The 16,264-nt window shown below is 44.8% G+C and overlaps 1 protein-coding gene across 1 annotated transcript in view; it reads left to right on the top strand.

Moving 5' to 3' along the window:
• The window catches only part of LOC146075329 (WD repeat-containing protein 76-like), a 65,177-nt gene extending 49,672 nt beyond the window's left edge, over positions 1 to 15,505 (top strand). Inside the window, exons 12-14 of the mRNA XM_083184458.1 lie at positions 7,733 to 7,888; positions 11,643 to 11,696; positions 13,724 to 15,505. Coding sequence (XP_083040584.1) covers positions 7,733 to 7,888; positions 11,643 to 11,696; positions 13,724 to 13,979 — 466 coding nt within the window. The 3' untranslated portion in view covers positions 13,980 to 15,505. The remainder of the gene's footprint in view (positions 1 to 7,732; positions 7,889 to 11,642; positions 11,697 to 13,723) is intronic.
• The last annotated feature ends 759 nt before the right edge of the window (positions 15,506 to 16,264 follow it).

The raw sequence follows: 16,264 nt of genomic DNA, 5'->3' as shown, positions 1-16,264 counted from the left end.
ATACAACTGGGCTGTGCGAATGAAAAATTACATTTTTTTACACAAAAATGGAGTTCTGGCTCAAAATTTTTCATTTTCATAAGGTATGAAGGAGAAAAAGCACCCCAAAATCTGTGCCCCAATTTCTCCCGAGTACGGCAATGCCTCACATGTGACCAAAAAATACCAGTTGGGTGCATGGCAGGACTCAGAAGGGAAGGAGTGATTTTTGGATTTTGCGGCTCAGATTCTGGTGGAATGAATGGTGGGTGCTATGTGGCATTAGCAAGACCCCCGAAGCACGGTGAAATGATGAACCTAATAATCCATAGATGTGTGGTATATTTTAAAACACTCCTTTATACATAGGCCGGGTTTGTCGGGGCAAGTGTCACACTGGAAAATAGTTTGCTTTCTTATTCCCTTTTTATAGCAAACTTTGCACCTTTTTTGTGTCCTGCCCTTTTTCCCAGTGGAGGGGATTTCATCAGGAAAATGCTGCCCTGGTACAATACGGGGGCCAGTACTAGAAGTACTGGGGCCCTCTGCCTGCTGGTTCCCAAATATTAGGCCCTTTATGACTTCCTCTTGAAAGTGCATAAATGTCCCCCTCTGGCTGGTAGAACGGAATAGCACGTAAGCGTTATACAGTGCCATCTGGATGATGTACACGGCCAGCTTCTTGTACCAGATTTTTGTTTTCCGCAGGGCACTGTACGGCTTCAGTACCTGATCTGAAAGATCCACTCCGCCCATGTACTTATTGTAATCCAGGATACAATTAGGTTTGGAGGTGTGGGTACTGGTACCTCGTACAGGGATGGAGGTGGTACTGTCTCCGTGAATTGTTGTCAGTATAAGGACATCCCTCTTGTCCTTATATTTGACCAACAACATATTTTCGGTGGATTGTGCCCTGCTTTCACCCCTTCTCATTACTTGGGCAATGTGCGTTTTTGGGAGGCCTCTTTGGTTCTTGCGCACAGTACCGCAAGCTGCTGTACCTCTTGAACCAAGGGCCTTAAACAGGGGGATGCTAGTGTAAAAGTTATCCACATAGAGGTGATAACCTTTATCCAGGAAGGGGTGCACTAAATCCCAGACAATTTTTCCACTAACACCTACGAGTGAGGGGGGGCATTCTGGCGGTTCAATTCTTGAATCCTTCCCTTCATATACCCTAAACCTGTGGGTGTACCCTGAGGTGCTTTCACACAGCTTATACATTTTTATGCCATACCTTGCCCTCTTATTGGGAAGGTACTGGCGGAATTTAACCCTTCCTTTAAAATGTATAAGGGACTCGTCTATGCAAATGAATTTATCTGGGATGTACATCTCTGCAAATTTGGCACTGAAATGATCAATGACCGGCCTGACTTTGAATAGCCGGTCAAAGGTGGGATCATCTCTGGGTGGGCACTGTGCATTATCGTTGTAATGCAAAAATTTAAGGATTAACTCAAAACGAGTCCGGGTCATGGCCATACGGTAAAGTGGGGTGCTGTACAGAACATCTGTACTCCAATATTGCCTAATTTCTGGCTTTTTTACTATGCCCATATGAAACACCAGACCCCAAAACGTCATCATCTCTACTGCATCTACAGGGGTCCACCTAGCAAATGATGACGTGGGGTTTTGAGCAATAAACTGCTGGGCATATAAATTAGTTTGGTCCACCATTAAATTTATAAAATCATCAGAGAAAAAGACTTTGAAAAAGTCAATTTCTCTGAGACCAATTGGATTCCTGGGATGGCCAAAAACTCAGGAACCTGGGGCTCAAAATTGTCTGGTGGTGGGGTCCATACGAGATCAATTATTGGGGGGGGGGGTCTCAGCTGCTCTACGGGGGCGTCTTTGAGGGGGTCCCTCATCACTAGAGGAGGAAGAGGAGCTTAAGATGAATCCTTCAAATTCCCCGCTTGCCTCACTGGCTGTGTCAGAGTCAGAGGCAAGCATGGCATATGCCTCCTCCGCTGAATACATTCTTCTGGATGACTGGGATGACATTTGGGATGCCATTTTTATTTTTGTGTTTCTGGTAGTGAAATGTTTCAACACGTGTATAGTGTAGGGGGGGTACAAACTTTATTTCAACCCGGGGGGGGGGTATGTAGTGTGTATGTAGTGCAGAAAAAAAAAGGTCCTGCGCCAAAAATTGAGCACAGGTGTTGGTCAGTAACGTCCGTCACTGAACAGCGCTCAAAGGCAACAGGAATTTGATCAAAAAAAAAAAAAATAGATCAACCCTGTGCCGAAAAAGCTGATCAGTGATGTACGTCACTGATCAGCGCACAGTGGCCACAGGACACCCACAAAATCACAGTGTGTGTAAAAAAAATAAAAAATAAAAAAAAGACCCCACAGCACCCTCAAAAAAAAAAAAAAAGGTGATCACTGATGCGACACTGATTACCAGTGAGGGGCAGCAGGTGCACAACCTTTGGTGCAACTGACAGGTATATATAAAAAAAAAAACCCTGCACCCCCAAAAAGTTGCTGATCAGCACAGATATACTGATCAGCACAAAAGGGGGGACAGCAGACACAAAATATAGCACTCTCTATCACTCTGTCACTATCTCTCTATCTCTCACTATCTATCACTCTATGACACTGCAGCAGCAGCACTGACAGGTGTATATATATAAAAAAAAAACTCTGCACCCCCAAAAAGTTGCTGATCAGCACAGATATACTGATCAGCACAAAAGGGGGGGCAGCAGACACAAAATATAGCACTCTCTGTCACTATCTCTCTCTATCTCTCACTATCTATCACTCTGACACTGCAGCAGCAGCACTGACAGGTATATATATAAAAAAACTCTGCACCCCCAAAAAAGTTGCTGATCAGTTAATTTATACTGATCAGCACAAAAGGGGGGGCAGCAGTCAGTTGCACACGCAGCACAGCTGTATATATATATAAAAAAAAAACCCAGCACCCCCAAAAAGTTGCTGATCAGCACAGATATACTGATCAGCACAACAGGGGGGGGGGGGGGGGGGGGGCAGCAGACACAAAATATAGCACTCTGTCACTATCTCTCTCTATCTCTCTCTCTATCTCTCTATCTATAACTCTATCACACTGCAGCAGCACAACACAGGAAGTCACAAGAAGTCACAAGATCCAGGAAGCATCCAGCACGCTACAAGCAGTGATCAGGTAAGTATTTGCAAGGATCAGGTCAGTATATCACGGCAGATAGGCACGGTGACCGCACTGCACGCAATTCCAGACCGGAATGGCGTCTGCAGTGCAGTCACCGTTAGTTTAAATCACCCTCCATGGCTGTGATTGGTCCGTCGGTCCGACGAACCAATCACGGCCTTTGGGGGCGGGTGGGGTGAGGTGGGGTGACACCAGTGTCACCCTTACACCCCGTGGTGATTGGTGCTGTACTTTACAGCACCAATCACCACCGATCCCTGTGTCACCGGCGAACGTTATTCGCCGGTACACAGAAAACGCTGTAATTGGCTGTTCACATTTGAACAGCCAATCACAGCGATCGCCGACGGGGGGGAGGCATCGCCGCCCCCCCTGGACATGCTGGGACATGTCTGCTGTCAGGGACAGCAGACATCTCCAAACTGTCACCGCGTCTATAGACGCCGTGACAGTTTAAAGCCATGACGTACATTTATGCCATGCGTCGGGAAGTACATCCCGGCCATGACGTAAATGTACGTCAAATGTCGGGAAGGGGTTAAGTTCAACAAGGATGCCTCTAAATCATCCTTAATTTTGGGATAGTGGGACACCGGGGTACCACCCCAGATTGTGAAGCCACTAGGCAATTGCCTATTGGTGGAGCCGCTGTATCATTGATAAAATTTAAACACACCTCATATTAGAGGAAAAAGCTAAGCACTGGGCAAATTAATTTGTTCAGTCTGTTATGCCTTGGGCAAAATACCAAATTAACTAATACAAGGGCTGTCTTGTTCAGCATTTTTGTATGGATTGGTTCAGGACCCAGATGCAGAGGGGTAGTGATTCTACCGTGAAAGTGACTGACACTACCGTGATGAGGCTGAATGAAGAAGGAATTTAGACATCAGAGTTAGGCTAGAGGGAGGTTATGGTGTGTACACACGTTAGATGTGCCTTAAGATCCTATCCACGATCTGATCAGATAGGATCGTGGATAGGATCTTAAGGCACATCCGATTTGCATCCTATCTTGACTATATAGTGCAGATCTGCACTATATAGACAAGGCAGCCAAGACTTTCTGGCTTCCGATACATGAACGCGGATCGGATCGGCAAAAAGAGAAATACGTGGGGCGCTCAAAGGTAAACAAGAATATGAATTTTATTAAAAACACATACACACAACACAATAATCACAATACATATGTATACATAAAAAACACTAAAATCAATACGTGGCACTGTGTCACAATTGTAAGCACTAGATGAATATGCACAAAATAGCGTGGACTCTTTTCCCTTTCCAATTGGGGAGAGATGGTATATGTTAGGGTAATCCAATTATTTTAATTGAGTTAATGTCCACTTCTGCTTGAACCATATAGATTTGGAATAAATGGCCAGTGTGCACACTTTAGCAGTCCACAGCAATGACGTTTGCTTTTATGAGAATAGACAATACTGAATGGGTGATGACAAGGACTTCTGTTATAGATGGTTTTCACCATCTATAACAGAAGTCCTTGTCATCACCCATTCAGTATTGTCTATTCTCATAAAAGCAAACGTCATTGCTGTGGACTGCTAAAGTGTGCACACTGGCCATTTATTCCAAATCTATATGGTTCAAGCAGAAGTGGACATTAACTCAATTAAAATAATTGGATTACCCTAACATATACCATCTCTCCCCAATTGGAAAGGGAAAAGAGTCCACGCTATTTTGTGCATATTCATCTAGTGCTTACAATTGTGACACAGTGCCACGTATTGATTTTAGTGTTTTTTATGTATACATATGTATTGTGATTATTGTGTTGTGTGTATGTGTTTTTAATAAAATTCATATTCTTGTTTACCTTTGAGCGCCCCACGTATTTCTCTTTTTGGCTTTTTGGTTTGTGGAGGCTGGCAATCCTCCCACGTGGTTGGCAGCAGGGTTACAAGTTATACACCCCCTCAGTCTCTAGCGCCAAAGACACATCCGTTGTTTTCAAAAAAATTTTGCGGATCGGATCGGGATCGCAAGGGTTAAAACCCTTGCGATCTGCATCCGATGCCGATCCGATGTTGACTATATCGTCAACATCGGAAAGGAAATCGGACCGTGTGTACACAGCATTAGAGCCAGTAACTAGAGAAAGGGCTATGGATTAGGGATAGGGTTGATGTTTATCGGAACACTGTAGGATCAGAGATCCACCCCTGAAGTGACTGGAGAAAAAGTGGGCTGCAGCAGGTAAGGGAGTGTTGGACAACCAGCAATATATTGCCATTCTAACATGTCATCCGTGTTTAGATGATTAGTGATATCATCATGTCAACTCTATGTATGTTTACACATTGTACCTCAGCCATCTGGCAGCTTTTATGAGTGTTTTGGGGATGGGGTTACGGGAAGGTTGCGCTGTGGACAGTGGGAAGGTCTTCAAGCTGCATAGTGTTAGGTATGCTACTAGTACCTTTTGAGATAGTGAATAGTGGGAGGGTTTACACCTTGCAGTGTCACTTTGCGCTAGGAGACACCTATAGGTGAAATAGGGGCGCTAAACCTTTTGCATAATCAAGCGACAAATGAGAATGAGCACTTTTTAATTGAAAAAAATATGTGGTGTTTATTTAAGAATAAAATATAAATAAAACAATAGGGAGAAAGTTCTTTCAAATGTTATAAATTCCACAGTTCTAAAATGGTAATACAGTATTTAAAAATGCAGGGTATAGTTCTTATACTAATACCGGTATACACATACACTGGGTTGGTTGGGGAAGGGAGTAACACACAAGGGAGATGTCCTTTGAGATATGTTCCACGGTCTTCAGACCAAATAGTGTTAAAGTCTCAGTCTTTTAAAAAGTGCCACTTAGGGCTATGGTACCTATTCCAAAAGGGGGTAAACATGGAAGTGTCTGCCGGCAGACTCCCGTCGATGATCCTTTTAGCACAGAGGGGTGTTCGGCAGTTCCAGATACTTGCGATGTCTCAACTAGTTTCGCCAGGTAACTGGCTTCCTCAGGGTGGTCGCAGTGTCTGGATTGCTTCCCTGTTCCTCCTTTATTCTGGAGGTATAGACGGGGTTGGTGTTTCCCCTGTGGGCAGCTTCCATCGCTTCTCCTGTGCAGCGGTGCCATCTCGGGTGATGCCAATTCCGCCCATTTCTCTTCACAACTTCTGCCCTGATCCAGGCGGTGTTTCCGCGCTAGGTTACTCCACTGGGCAGTGATGTACGGGAAACCTGCCCATCATCGTCCATGATGAGGTGTTGTCTATTCGTTGCTATAGTAGCGTGGGTATCCATGGAAACTGTTAGACACTTTCTGTGTTTATTTGTTCCCGGCATCACGTGCGTTATATTCACCATTAAGGCTGTAACAATGTCTTTAGGGAAATAGGCTTCCCTCTTAACTTTGCTGATACCATTGTTATTACACATGAGGGAAGGTGGGGAAGGGGAGGGAGGGATATGAACACGTTAAGTTAATAGATAATACGTTTAATCTTATGGTCTAACGTTGGGGTTATATATGCTCTATGGCCCCTCTTCAGACCTATAGATAGATCCTTTATGGTATTAATAAATAGGCATTATTCATGTACGCTCCAGATTATTAGGGGTGTATACTTCTTTAAATGATACATCTGCCTATACTTGCAAATGTCCATATACGGTGACACAATAATAGCTATATGTGGACAGGTGGATATATTAATAAATATGAAATATAGATGATACAATTTTATAGAGCTAAAGATACAGTAAAAATCTATAGATAAGTATGCTAAATAAATTCAAAATTAATATACATGTAATTTAAGCATATGACGTAGGAATAAGAATATGAAGAAAATAGAGATATTAATAGGGTGGCCAATCGGGTCAGAGGTTACGTTGCGCAGGGTGCCCACCCAGCCTTCCCGGCTCCTGGCCACCCTGCCGTATGAGCCTGCCTACCAACCCGGCTCCCGGACACCCGATCAGCCCGGCCACTCAGCAACCTCACTCTGCATATGTAAGTAAATAGCGGTTTGCCAGTCCCGTGATTGAGCATTTTTTTCAATCCCGGATTTGAAAAAATGCCCTGGGATTGGCATCCCTAAATATTAATAATAAAAAAATAAAGATAAAAAATAAGTAAATACAGGTTCTGGGCAATGTGAAGCAAAATCTGGAGACAAAGGGAAAGTTGTAAGCAGTCACTGATTTGGTAGCTGAAAGTATGTGAAAAACGTATGTCGTCATTGAATTGACCGTGATTTTGAGGAGATCAGGGAAAATCTAAGGGTCTTTAGGACTCTAAGCTTCCTCCATTGAGTTTAGGGTGCTGTGTATTTTGTCCGTAAAAAAAGATATCTCAGGGCAAGTCCATCAATCAGGGAAGAAAGGGGGTTCCCATGTGACTGATCCTTCGACAGGATACTGACAGACAAATTATAAAAAAAAATTGGAAGGTATAGGTGCAGAATGTTTCAGGGGACAGGATACTTTTTTTTTACCAAATGCTTTGCCTCCTGTAAATGGTCTCACAAAAGTGTTCTTACAAATAATATGGTTTACCAGTTTCTCTTGTTGTTTCTCTGCAGCTGTGTGTATATTTATGATATACGAAAGAGGAATCCCCAACCTGCTTTAGCGGTACCAGGACACACACACTCCGTTATATCTGCATACTTCTCCCCAAACACAGGCAACCGCATTCTCACCACCTGTCTCACCACCTGTACTGATGGTTGTTTACGGTAATAAATTCAATCCCCTTTCCTTTTGAGTCTAGCTTTATTAATGTATGTATGTTTTTCTCCTATGCTCCTATGGAAAGACGATACTTCATGTTGCAGATTCAGAGTTATAACTACCAGTGCATGCATAGGATGCAATAGACCTTGATTCTTGTGCTCTCCTTCAATCCTTTTCTCAAAGTACGTTGGAGAACATTCTACACCCACCCTTTAGTCTAAAAGTATTCATTCTTCGGGACCCGTCAGGGGCCACAGGCTAACGCTGGGTAGTGGAGTGGGAGAGAGAGATTCCAGCACCCAAGATCAGGCTCCTCCTCTACTCCAGGCCAGGCCACTCAGATTTTTTTTGTGCTGGCAGAAGCCAACATGCACCTTACAGAGGGGCTGCTATATGCAGCTTTACTTCTTCATTTTGTTTGTAATTATTTTTACACTGACTTTAGTCAGTGACAGAGCAGCAGCGCAGGGGGTCTATAAGATGCAGGCGCTGCTGCTCCATCCCCCTGGCCTGGCGGCTGCAACACCACGTATCGGTATGTGACCGCAGCTGTCCCCGGGCACCCATTAAGGTAACACGCTCCCCGGGCACATGGGGGGCAATTAGCAGCTGTGCAGCTTGGTGGGGACCACCGGGCTGCGCTAACAAATGGATGGCTTGTCCACCACCCACTACTGCTGGACCACCAGGGTAATAAATATGTGTGCAGCAGCGCTGGTAGCGGGGCTGCCCACCACGCCTGATCTCCGCCATTTTTCTGGTGCTGCGTGAGGCACTTCCCTGGCGGCCATTTGTTAGCAGGGGGAGTGGGCTCTTCTCACACAGCCACTCCCCTGTGGACAGTAGGTGGCACACCCCACAGTGATTCCCGCCACTGATCCTTCCTGCCCATCCGCTTAGGCAGCTAGGGACATGAACAGCTGTTCAGCTACCCAGAGATCCATTTCTTCACTGCCAGAGAGCCTGGGCTAGTCCTCCCTGTACCTCTCCTGCAAGGACACCGGTTACAGAGCTGTGCTCCAGACAGCCATAGCTGCTTAGGGAGCTGAGTGACCTTTCTTTCTTTGCATTGTATGCTTGCATTAACACTAGAACTGCCTGTCAGAAGATACTGTGTTAGCTGTACCTAAAAGCTACCTGTCTATTTCACTGTTTAAGCATATTCAGTGCCTGGTGATATCTGCTAGTGGTAAATCCAGTAAAACAGGGGCCCCAGCACTGCTGTCTTGTACAGCCTGTAGTGCTGGCCTATCACCCCAGGACTATGTCCAGGACGGCTTATGCGCAAGCTGCTACATTACATAGGCGCCGCCCACAGCTTCAGCCTCCTCTCAGGAGCCTGCTTGGGCAACATTGCTTACTTATATAGGCTTTCATCTGTACTGCCCCAGCAGCCTGTGATGCCATGCTCATCCCTGGCCGGGTTGCCCCCCCCCCCCTGGCATTAGTGTAGTGCCACCGTGGGTAAGCACTTGATCTGCCTCTGTCCAGTGTTCGCAAAAACCTTACAGGGTAGGGGCCAGATTCTCTAAGCTTCAAAAGTGATAAAATGGAGAGTGATAACCAGCCAGCCAATCAGCTCCTGTCTGACATTTTTCCAAACACAGTCTGTGACATGGCAGGTAGGAGCTGATTGGCTGGCTGTTTATCACTCTTCATTTTATCACTTTTGAAGCTTAGAGAATCTGGCCCTTGATCTCATAAGCGCAGGGCTATGGTCAGGGATAGCTCTTCCTCTCAGCTCCTATGTCAACATAACTCTGACACTGACTGGGAGGATGAACAAGATAATAACCAGGAGGAACTTGTAGATGCTGACAAGGGGACGCCTCAGCCAAAGGGGACACCCCATCATGCATTGATGTGGCGGCCTTAGTCACAGCGGTAAAAGAGGCCCTAAGCGGACTCTGCCTTTATTCCCCCGGTCCCCCGACTTGGAAAAAATCCTCTGAGGCCTGGGAGGTACCAAACAGAATGTTTACCCTACCTAGATGTTTTGCCTCCCTATACGCCCTCCCTCAAGAGGATAAGGTCCACTGGGAAATGGCTTCTAAGGTAGACTCACATGTGGCTAAGCTAGTGAGATCCTCTACGCTGCCTATCCCAGCTGCGTCCCTCAAAGACCTGGCAGATCGGATTCTGGATAACTTCCTAAAACTCATTTACACCACTAGGGTGTTACCTAGGCAACCAAACCAGGCACTGGCAGGTGGTGTGACGTAAAGCATACACCCAAATCCCACAGAGGGGCCACCAAATTTCACAGAGGGGCCACCAATATGACAGTCTCTGCAAATGCAGATAGGTTATAGTTACCACAGTGCAGTCACCAGGTGATTTTATCCCATTTTTAGATGCATGTTGGCAAGTGTTCTCCATAAGATGGTGAAGAGGAAGTCCAGAGGGGGTGATGGAGTGGGTGGACAAGTTCTGTTGGTTGGGCGGTTGGTCCTCACCCCAGATCCGGACCAGTCGCCCAACCAACAGAACTTGTCCACTCGCAGCTCCTCTCCCTCAGACAGATCTGGTTCTCGGACCTGCAGGCCTGGTCAGTGGGCCCTTTGGTCCCTCTACCTCTATGTCCAGACCTGCTCTCTCAGGGACCGTGTCTACACCCAGATTTGCAGCATCTGGCTTTGACAGGGTGGCTGTTGAGAGCCAAAGGCTTTAACTCCAGGGTAATCTCAACTATGCTCAGGGCACATAAACCTTCTTCTGCCGGTGCTTACCATCGCATCTGGCGGCTTACTTTTCCTGGTGTCGTGCTCACCACTTCTATCCCACGATTTACCACTTGGCCAGGATTCTGTCCTTCTTACAGAAGGGCCTGGAGACCGGATTGCACTGATCTTTGAAGGTACAGGTTTCTGTTTTGTACCTCTTGTTCCATAGGAAGTTGTCATTGTTGCTGGATGTCCGCACATTTATCCAAGGCGTCCTACATATCCAGCCTCCCTTTGTTCCCCTGGTAGCCCCGTAGGACCTTTCCGTGGTACTCTGCACTTCAGGCCCCACCATTTGAGCCCTTGCAGTCAGTGGACCTTTGTTGGCTCACCAGGAAGACCGTTTTCCTGTTGGAAATTGCTTCAGCCAGAAGGGTCTCTGTCCTGTGGGTCCCCATTTCTGATCTTCCATTCTGATCGGGCGGTACTTCGAGCTGTTCCTTCTCACCTTCCTAAGGTGGTGTCCAGGTTATTGTTATTTTCAACCAATATTACTGGTTTTGCCTCCTCCTTCCCAGACCAAAATTAGAGCCCAGGACATTTGACTTCTGGGTTGTTATATAAAGTGTTGAAACCACTATTCCAATGCCTCCGACCTACTGCCACAGTGGTGCACATTGTAAAAGTTATTTTGTTATCCAGCACTGGCGAATAAACTCTGGACCATTAATACATTTAGGCTAGTGAACGTAACAGATTCTTCCATGTCCTCTAATGAATTCATATAAAAATTGAGATGACCCTTCTAGTTGTTCTATTTAGAACAGAACACTCATTGACATTATTTCCACCATGTGGTTTTTCAGTTTTCCAAAATCTTTAAGGCCAGGTACAGATTTTTTTTTTTTTTTTTTCCTATTAAGCAGTTACAAGGACATGTAAGTGGGTGTGTACCTTCAAATGCATTTGGCGGACAAATGGGTGCACTCGAAATTGTAATACCAACCAACCAATTGTATGGTACTGTACATAATGAGGTTTATTTTCATCATACAACTGAAATACAAATTTTTTTTTTTTTTTGTCATTCCAGAGTATTTAAAAGCAAAACATGGGACAGCAGTGTTAAACTCCACAAAGAAATCAGGTAATCTGTAATTTCACTATTTGGGGGATCTTCTGTAATGAGAGGCTCACATACTGTATTTAGCTTGGACTTTTATTATGTACATTCTTGTCCTACATTAAGCGGAGTATTCAGTACCGGATTCCAACTGTCGGAACATCCTGACAGACGAAATCCAGGCCATTTTTAGTTCCTTCCAACAGGAACTTGACAGTTTACCAACTGGTGGAAAGTCCGCAAATCAGCAAAAACTGCCACGAATTGTCCAAAAACGACTGTGAATTTGTGGCCATTTCGGACAAAACAAATCTAACGTGTTTTAAAGTCGGTCTAGCAAATTAAAGACTGATGTCTACAGTGCTAGGGAACTCTAATTAGTGATGTAGAACACAGCTGCCACCACAATGGAGGATTGCCAGCCTCCAAAACTTAAACAAGTAATGTGGAAAAGTGTCAGGCGCTTAGTAATGCAGTCAAAAGCAATATTTAAAGACCAATTTATAAAAAAATACATATGAAAAGTCTCAAATGGACAATAACCTATAACTACAAAAAATAATAAATATGTAATGACAACTAGCAATTGAATGACCCACCTGGGGGTGTAAAGTTAGAAGTGGGTATCCATCTGTTCAGGTAATAGTAGGTATGCTGATCATGATGGAAGACGGCTTATATGCAAGAAAAGGCTTTAATTCCCGATTGGCTAAGATGTAATCCTTACATGGATTGGCTGTCGGTGGAACTGTCCAGCATAAACTAAAGTCATACAGGGATATCCAGCTAATAAACCACAAATGGTTAATAAGGTTACCTCCATTTCTGAATACTGGTAACACCAATTGCCAGCATCGGGAGCGTCCTCAGTGGTCCTCTATCAATCCCTGCATGAAATGGGGCTGTCACGGCCTGTCAGGGTGGTAAATCTGCTCCTTGAAGTGCTGTGTTTAGGGCGACTTTGCACAATTGCCTCTCCTCTGTGTGAGAGAACGCAGCTGCTGGGAGTGCCCTGGATGCTCAGGGACCAGAAGAATTTTGGGTAAGGGATTATTCCTTATTTCACAATATTTTTCAGATTTCAGTTATTTATCTTGCAATTATGTTGTACAAATACATGAAATACTGTACATACAAATATATTTTATTTGTGCATAAAACAAGGTTTCAAAACATGAAACAAAGTTTGTGTACTCTCAGGCACTAAAGTTGAATGCTAAGCAATCCTGTCCTTGCACATATACTCGTTACATATCATGTCCCCAGTAGCGCTGTTACAGGTCAGCAGGCATCCATGTTTGGGGAGGGCTCACTGGCACCACTGCTGAGGGTGGGCTGGGCCCATCTGCATCATTGCTGGGGTGGCTCGGGTCCATTGGCATTAATGTGGGGGGTGTGCCTAGCATCTGCGGTGGAGCTGGGCTTCTCCTGAGCACATCGCTGGGATGGATGGGCCGGCTGTTCTAGCAGAGAGCTGCTTAGGCAGCCAAGTGTGAACACTACACTCTATGGACAAAAGCTGTGCCTGTATTATTGCTGTGTATTGAAGCTTTAATACATAAAAAAAAATTGTGCCTGTTATATAAGCGAAGGGTCACACATTTGGCAGAATTAAATTTATACAAAATGTATGCAGAGCCTGTAGCATTTAGGCCACAGGGGACCAATTAGTCCCCTCTGAGCAAGAAATAGCAGAGGGGCTTATAGTCAGGCATCAGATATTGGTGATAAGAGGGAACTTATGATCACTCTCCAGTCAACCTCCAGAAAGACTGCTACAGAATGGCAATCAGAAGCTTTCTAGGCTGCACAGAAGTCTCTTCAAATAGAGGGCATCTGAGAGTATGAGCCTCATCCACACCCTTGACAGTGACAGACTGCTTTCTACATCACTACACATTAACATGGAGCACCTAGGCTCAATGCTATTTCTGTGTTGACTTTATTATAAAAAAAAATCCATTCGGGGCCTTCTATTCTATATTAATGCAGGTGGAACCTCCTACTGTACAGAACCAAATGATTTTTGATAAATGTCTTCTTTGTTTCAGGCATAAAATGTATTCAGGCTATCATCCGGGATATTTCAGAGCCGTTTGGGACCCTAATCAAGAGAACTGCTTTATGGTTGGAAGTCAGACAGACTATCAACAGATTGCATTCTTCCACGAGGATGGACAGAAAATACATACTATTTTTAAAGCTGAAAACGTTTATAACGAGTGCCGGATCTGTGCCATACACCCCAATAGGAACTTGGTGGTGGGAGGAATACGACAGGGAAGGCTGTTTGTATTTAACGAATGAGCATCACTGCGGTATACACAACCTAGAGGGATCCTAAAACTTTTGTTGACATCAAATCACAGGATAGTGAACTATGCATTTCTGATGTATGATTGTAGGTGCCTCTTGGAATGATATAACAAATTTCAGCTATTCTACAGGTTTGTACACAACATTTCAATATTCCACCCAAATTGTTGATTTTGGGGAAAGTAATGGACAAAAGCAGAATATACAAAACAAAAGAAGTCTGAATATATAATTATTTTGGCAAATACACGTGCTTTGTACCCCATTGTAGCCCACTTGTCTTGCAGCAACTTCCAAATGTGCTTTTGGCTCTTTGCTTTCCCATCTCAAATGCACCTGCAACAAGTGAATAACCGCTGTGGCCTTTGTGATCCGAACACAAAAAAATAACCCTGTAACCTCAAGTCAACCTAAGTACTGCGGCCCATATACTTGCGATAAATTGTGACAATCCTCCGTTCTGGAGATGATTGTCACAATTAAAAGTTGATGTGTGGGCTCCCCCTTCTGGCGATTCTGATCAAAATTTGATCGGGATTGCTTAATCAGCTTTTAAGACATTGTTTAAAAATCTTGATTGATTTGGGTTTCTTTTTTTAATGTATACAGCAGTGGTTCCCAAACTGTGGCGTAGCACCCCGGGACACTTACAGGGGTGCCTCGGGTTGGTGGTCCAGGACCAATTCTAATTATTTGTGATCAATTATTTATGGCTGCCAATCATAAAATGTGTACAAACAAGCAAATCCTGCCCTGTACCACATAACTGACCCTAAGAATCACATATAAATACAATCTACTTAATTTTATAATTCTTTTTCTACACCTAGGGGTGCTGTGGAAAAACTCTGATACACTGGTATACACGTATATGGTCGGGGCTTCTTGTAGGGTGGGAAGAGAGGTAGATACATTGTGGGGTAAATGTCCTACGGTTATATATTTATAATAGACTTGCTGTTCCCCGACTGCTGAGCTCCTGTGGGTGGCTGTGATGTGTATTCCTATGGCAACAGGGTCCCTTGTTCGGGGTGGGCAGTGGAGATCTGCATTCCCCCACTAGTGGTGCTCTGTATAATTTAATGGCGGCAGCAGGGTCCCTTGTCCATGGCGGGGTGGGTGATGGAGATCTGCAAACCCTCAGCCACGGTCCTCCACTCCCACTTCGGCAGCAGTGGTGTGGAGGGGTTCTTGTCCCTGTTGGGGGTGGGCGACAGAGGTTAGCCTTCCCTCTGCGGCGGTGTTCCTTCCTTCCATTTCATCTGCAGGGCTCCGTTTTCAAGACTCATCTTGAGAACCTGGTGGTTCAGGATAATCTGTCTCAATGTACTTTTTTGCTGATGCTCCATGCAATAATAGCATATCATGGGAGGGTGGTAGGCCACGGTCCTCCTTGGTGAAAATGCCTGGAAGAAGACAAGGAAAGTCCTAGTAGATGGCAGCAGCCATGCAAAAGCTAAAAGGTTGTTGCTCTCTAGGTGAAGAATGCTGTTTAATAAAAAAAAAAAATTCCAGAACTTTGTGTGTATTATTTTCATTACAGGGGCCTTCCAGGTTCCAGCAATACTTTAAAGTCCTGGCATGGTGCCACTTGTGGTTCTACAAATGTCACCATGCTGGGACCTGTAGTCCTCCTGCACTGAACAATGTTTTTTCACATATTAACCCTGCCGCCCAGGAGTGTGGGGGATAGCCCTGGGCTTTAGCACATGCCTGAGGTACACTAGAGAGGGGACTCCTCTATTTGAAGGGGTCTCCACCTCCCCGGGAATCCCCAGCCTGGGCTGACTAGACTTGTGGCTGAATGCTTCGGTCATGGGACCTATGATATGTGTCCTCTGACTGTGGCATTACCTCCCTGGCTAGTGGAGCCCGGCACTGGTTCCCAAAGTACTGGGGTGCCCCAGTCCTTTTGTTTTGTTTTTCCTTTGTAGCACCACCCATTATGTAAATACTTTAGTTATAATAGTTTTAGTTTATAGTTTCAAATGATGTAAAATGCATGCAAGTGATCTAAGGTGAATGGTTTCTACGTATCAAAACATTTTCCAACCATTCTAATGGCTATTATGGGAGGGCTTCAATTGTTTTGTATGCTCCCAAACCTAATGGTCAATTTAAAAAAGTTATTGCTCCCAGCATAAGCCATGTGTGCATCCAGAAATGATGGGTTTAGCTGTGCAAAGTACTGCTTTGGTCACCCAAACTCCCGTCATTGCACATTTCAGTTCCTCACCTTAGGATATTTCGAGTTAAATGTGTCTCCCTGTGGTCAT

This window comes from Crinia signifera, chromosome 4, assembly GCF_055691185.1.
Source record: "Crinia signifera chromosome 4, ASM5569118v1, whole genome shotgun sequence".
NCBI classification, from domain to species: domain Eukaryota; kingdom Metazoa; phylum Chordata; class Amphibia; order Anura; family Myobatrachidae; genus Crinia; species Crinia signifera.
This window is presented reverse-complemented; position numbering and strand designations above follow the sequence as displayed.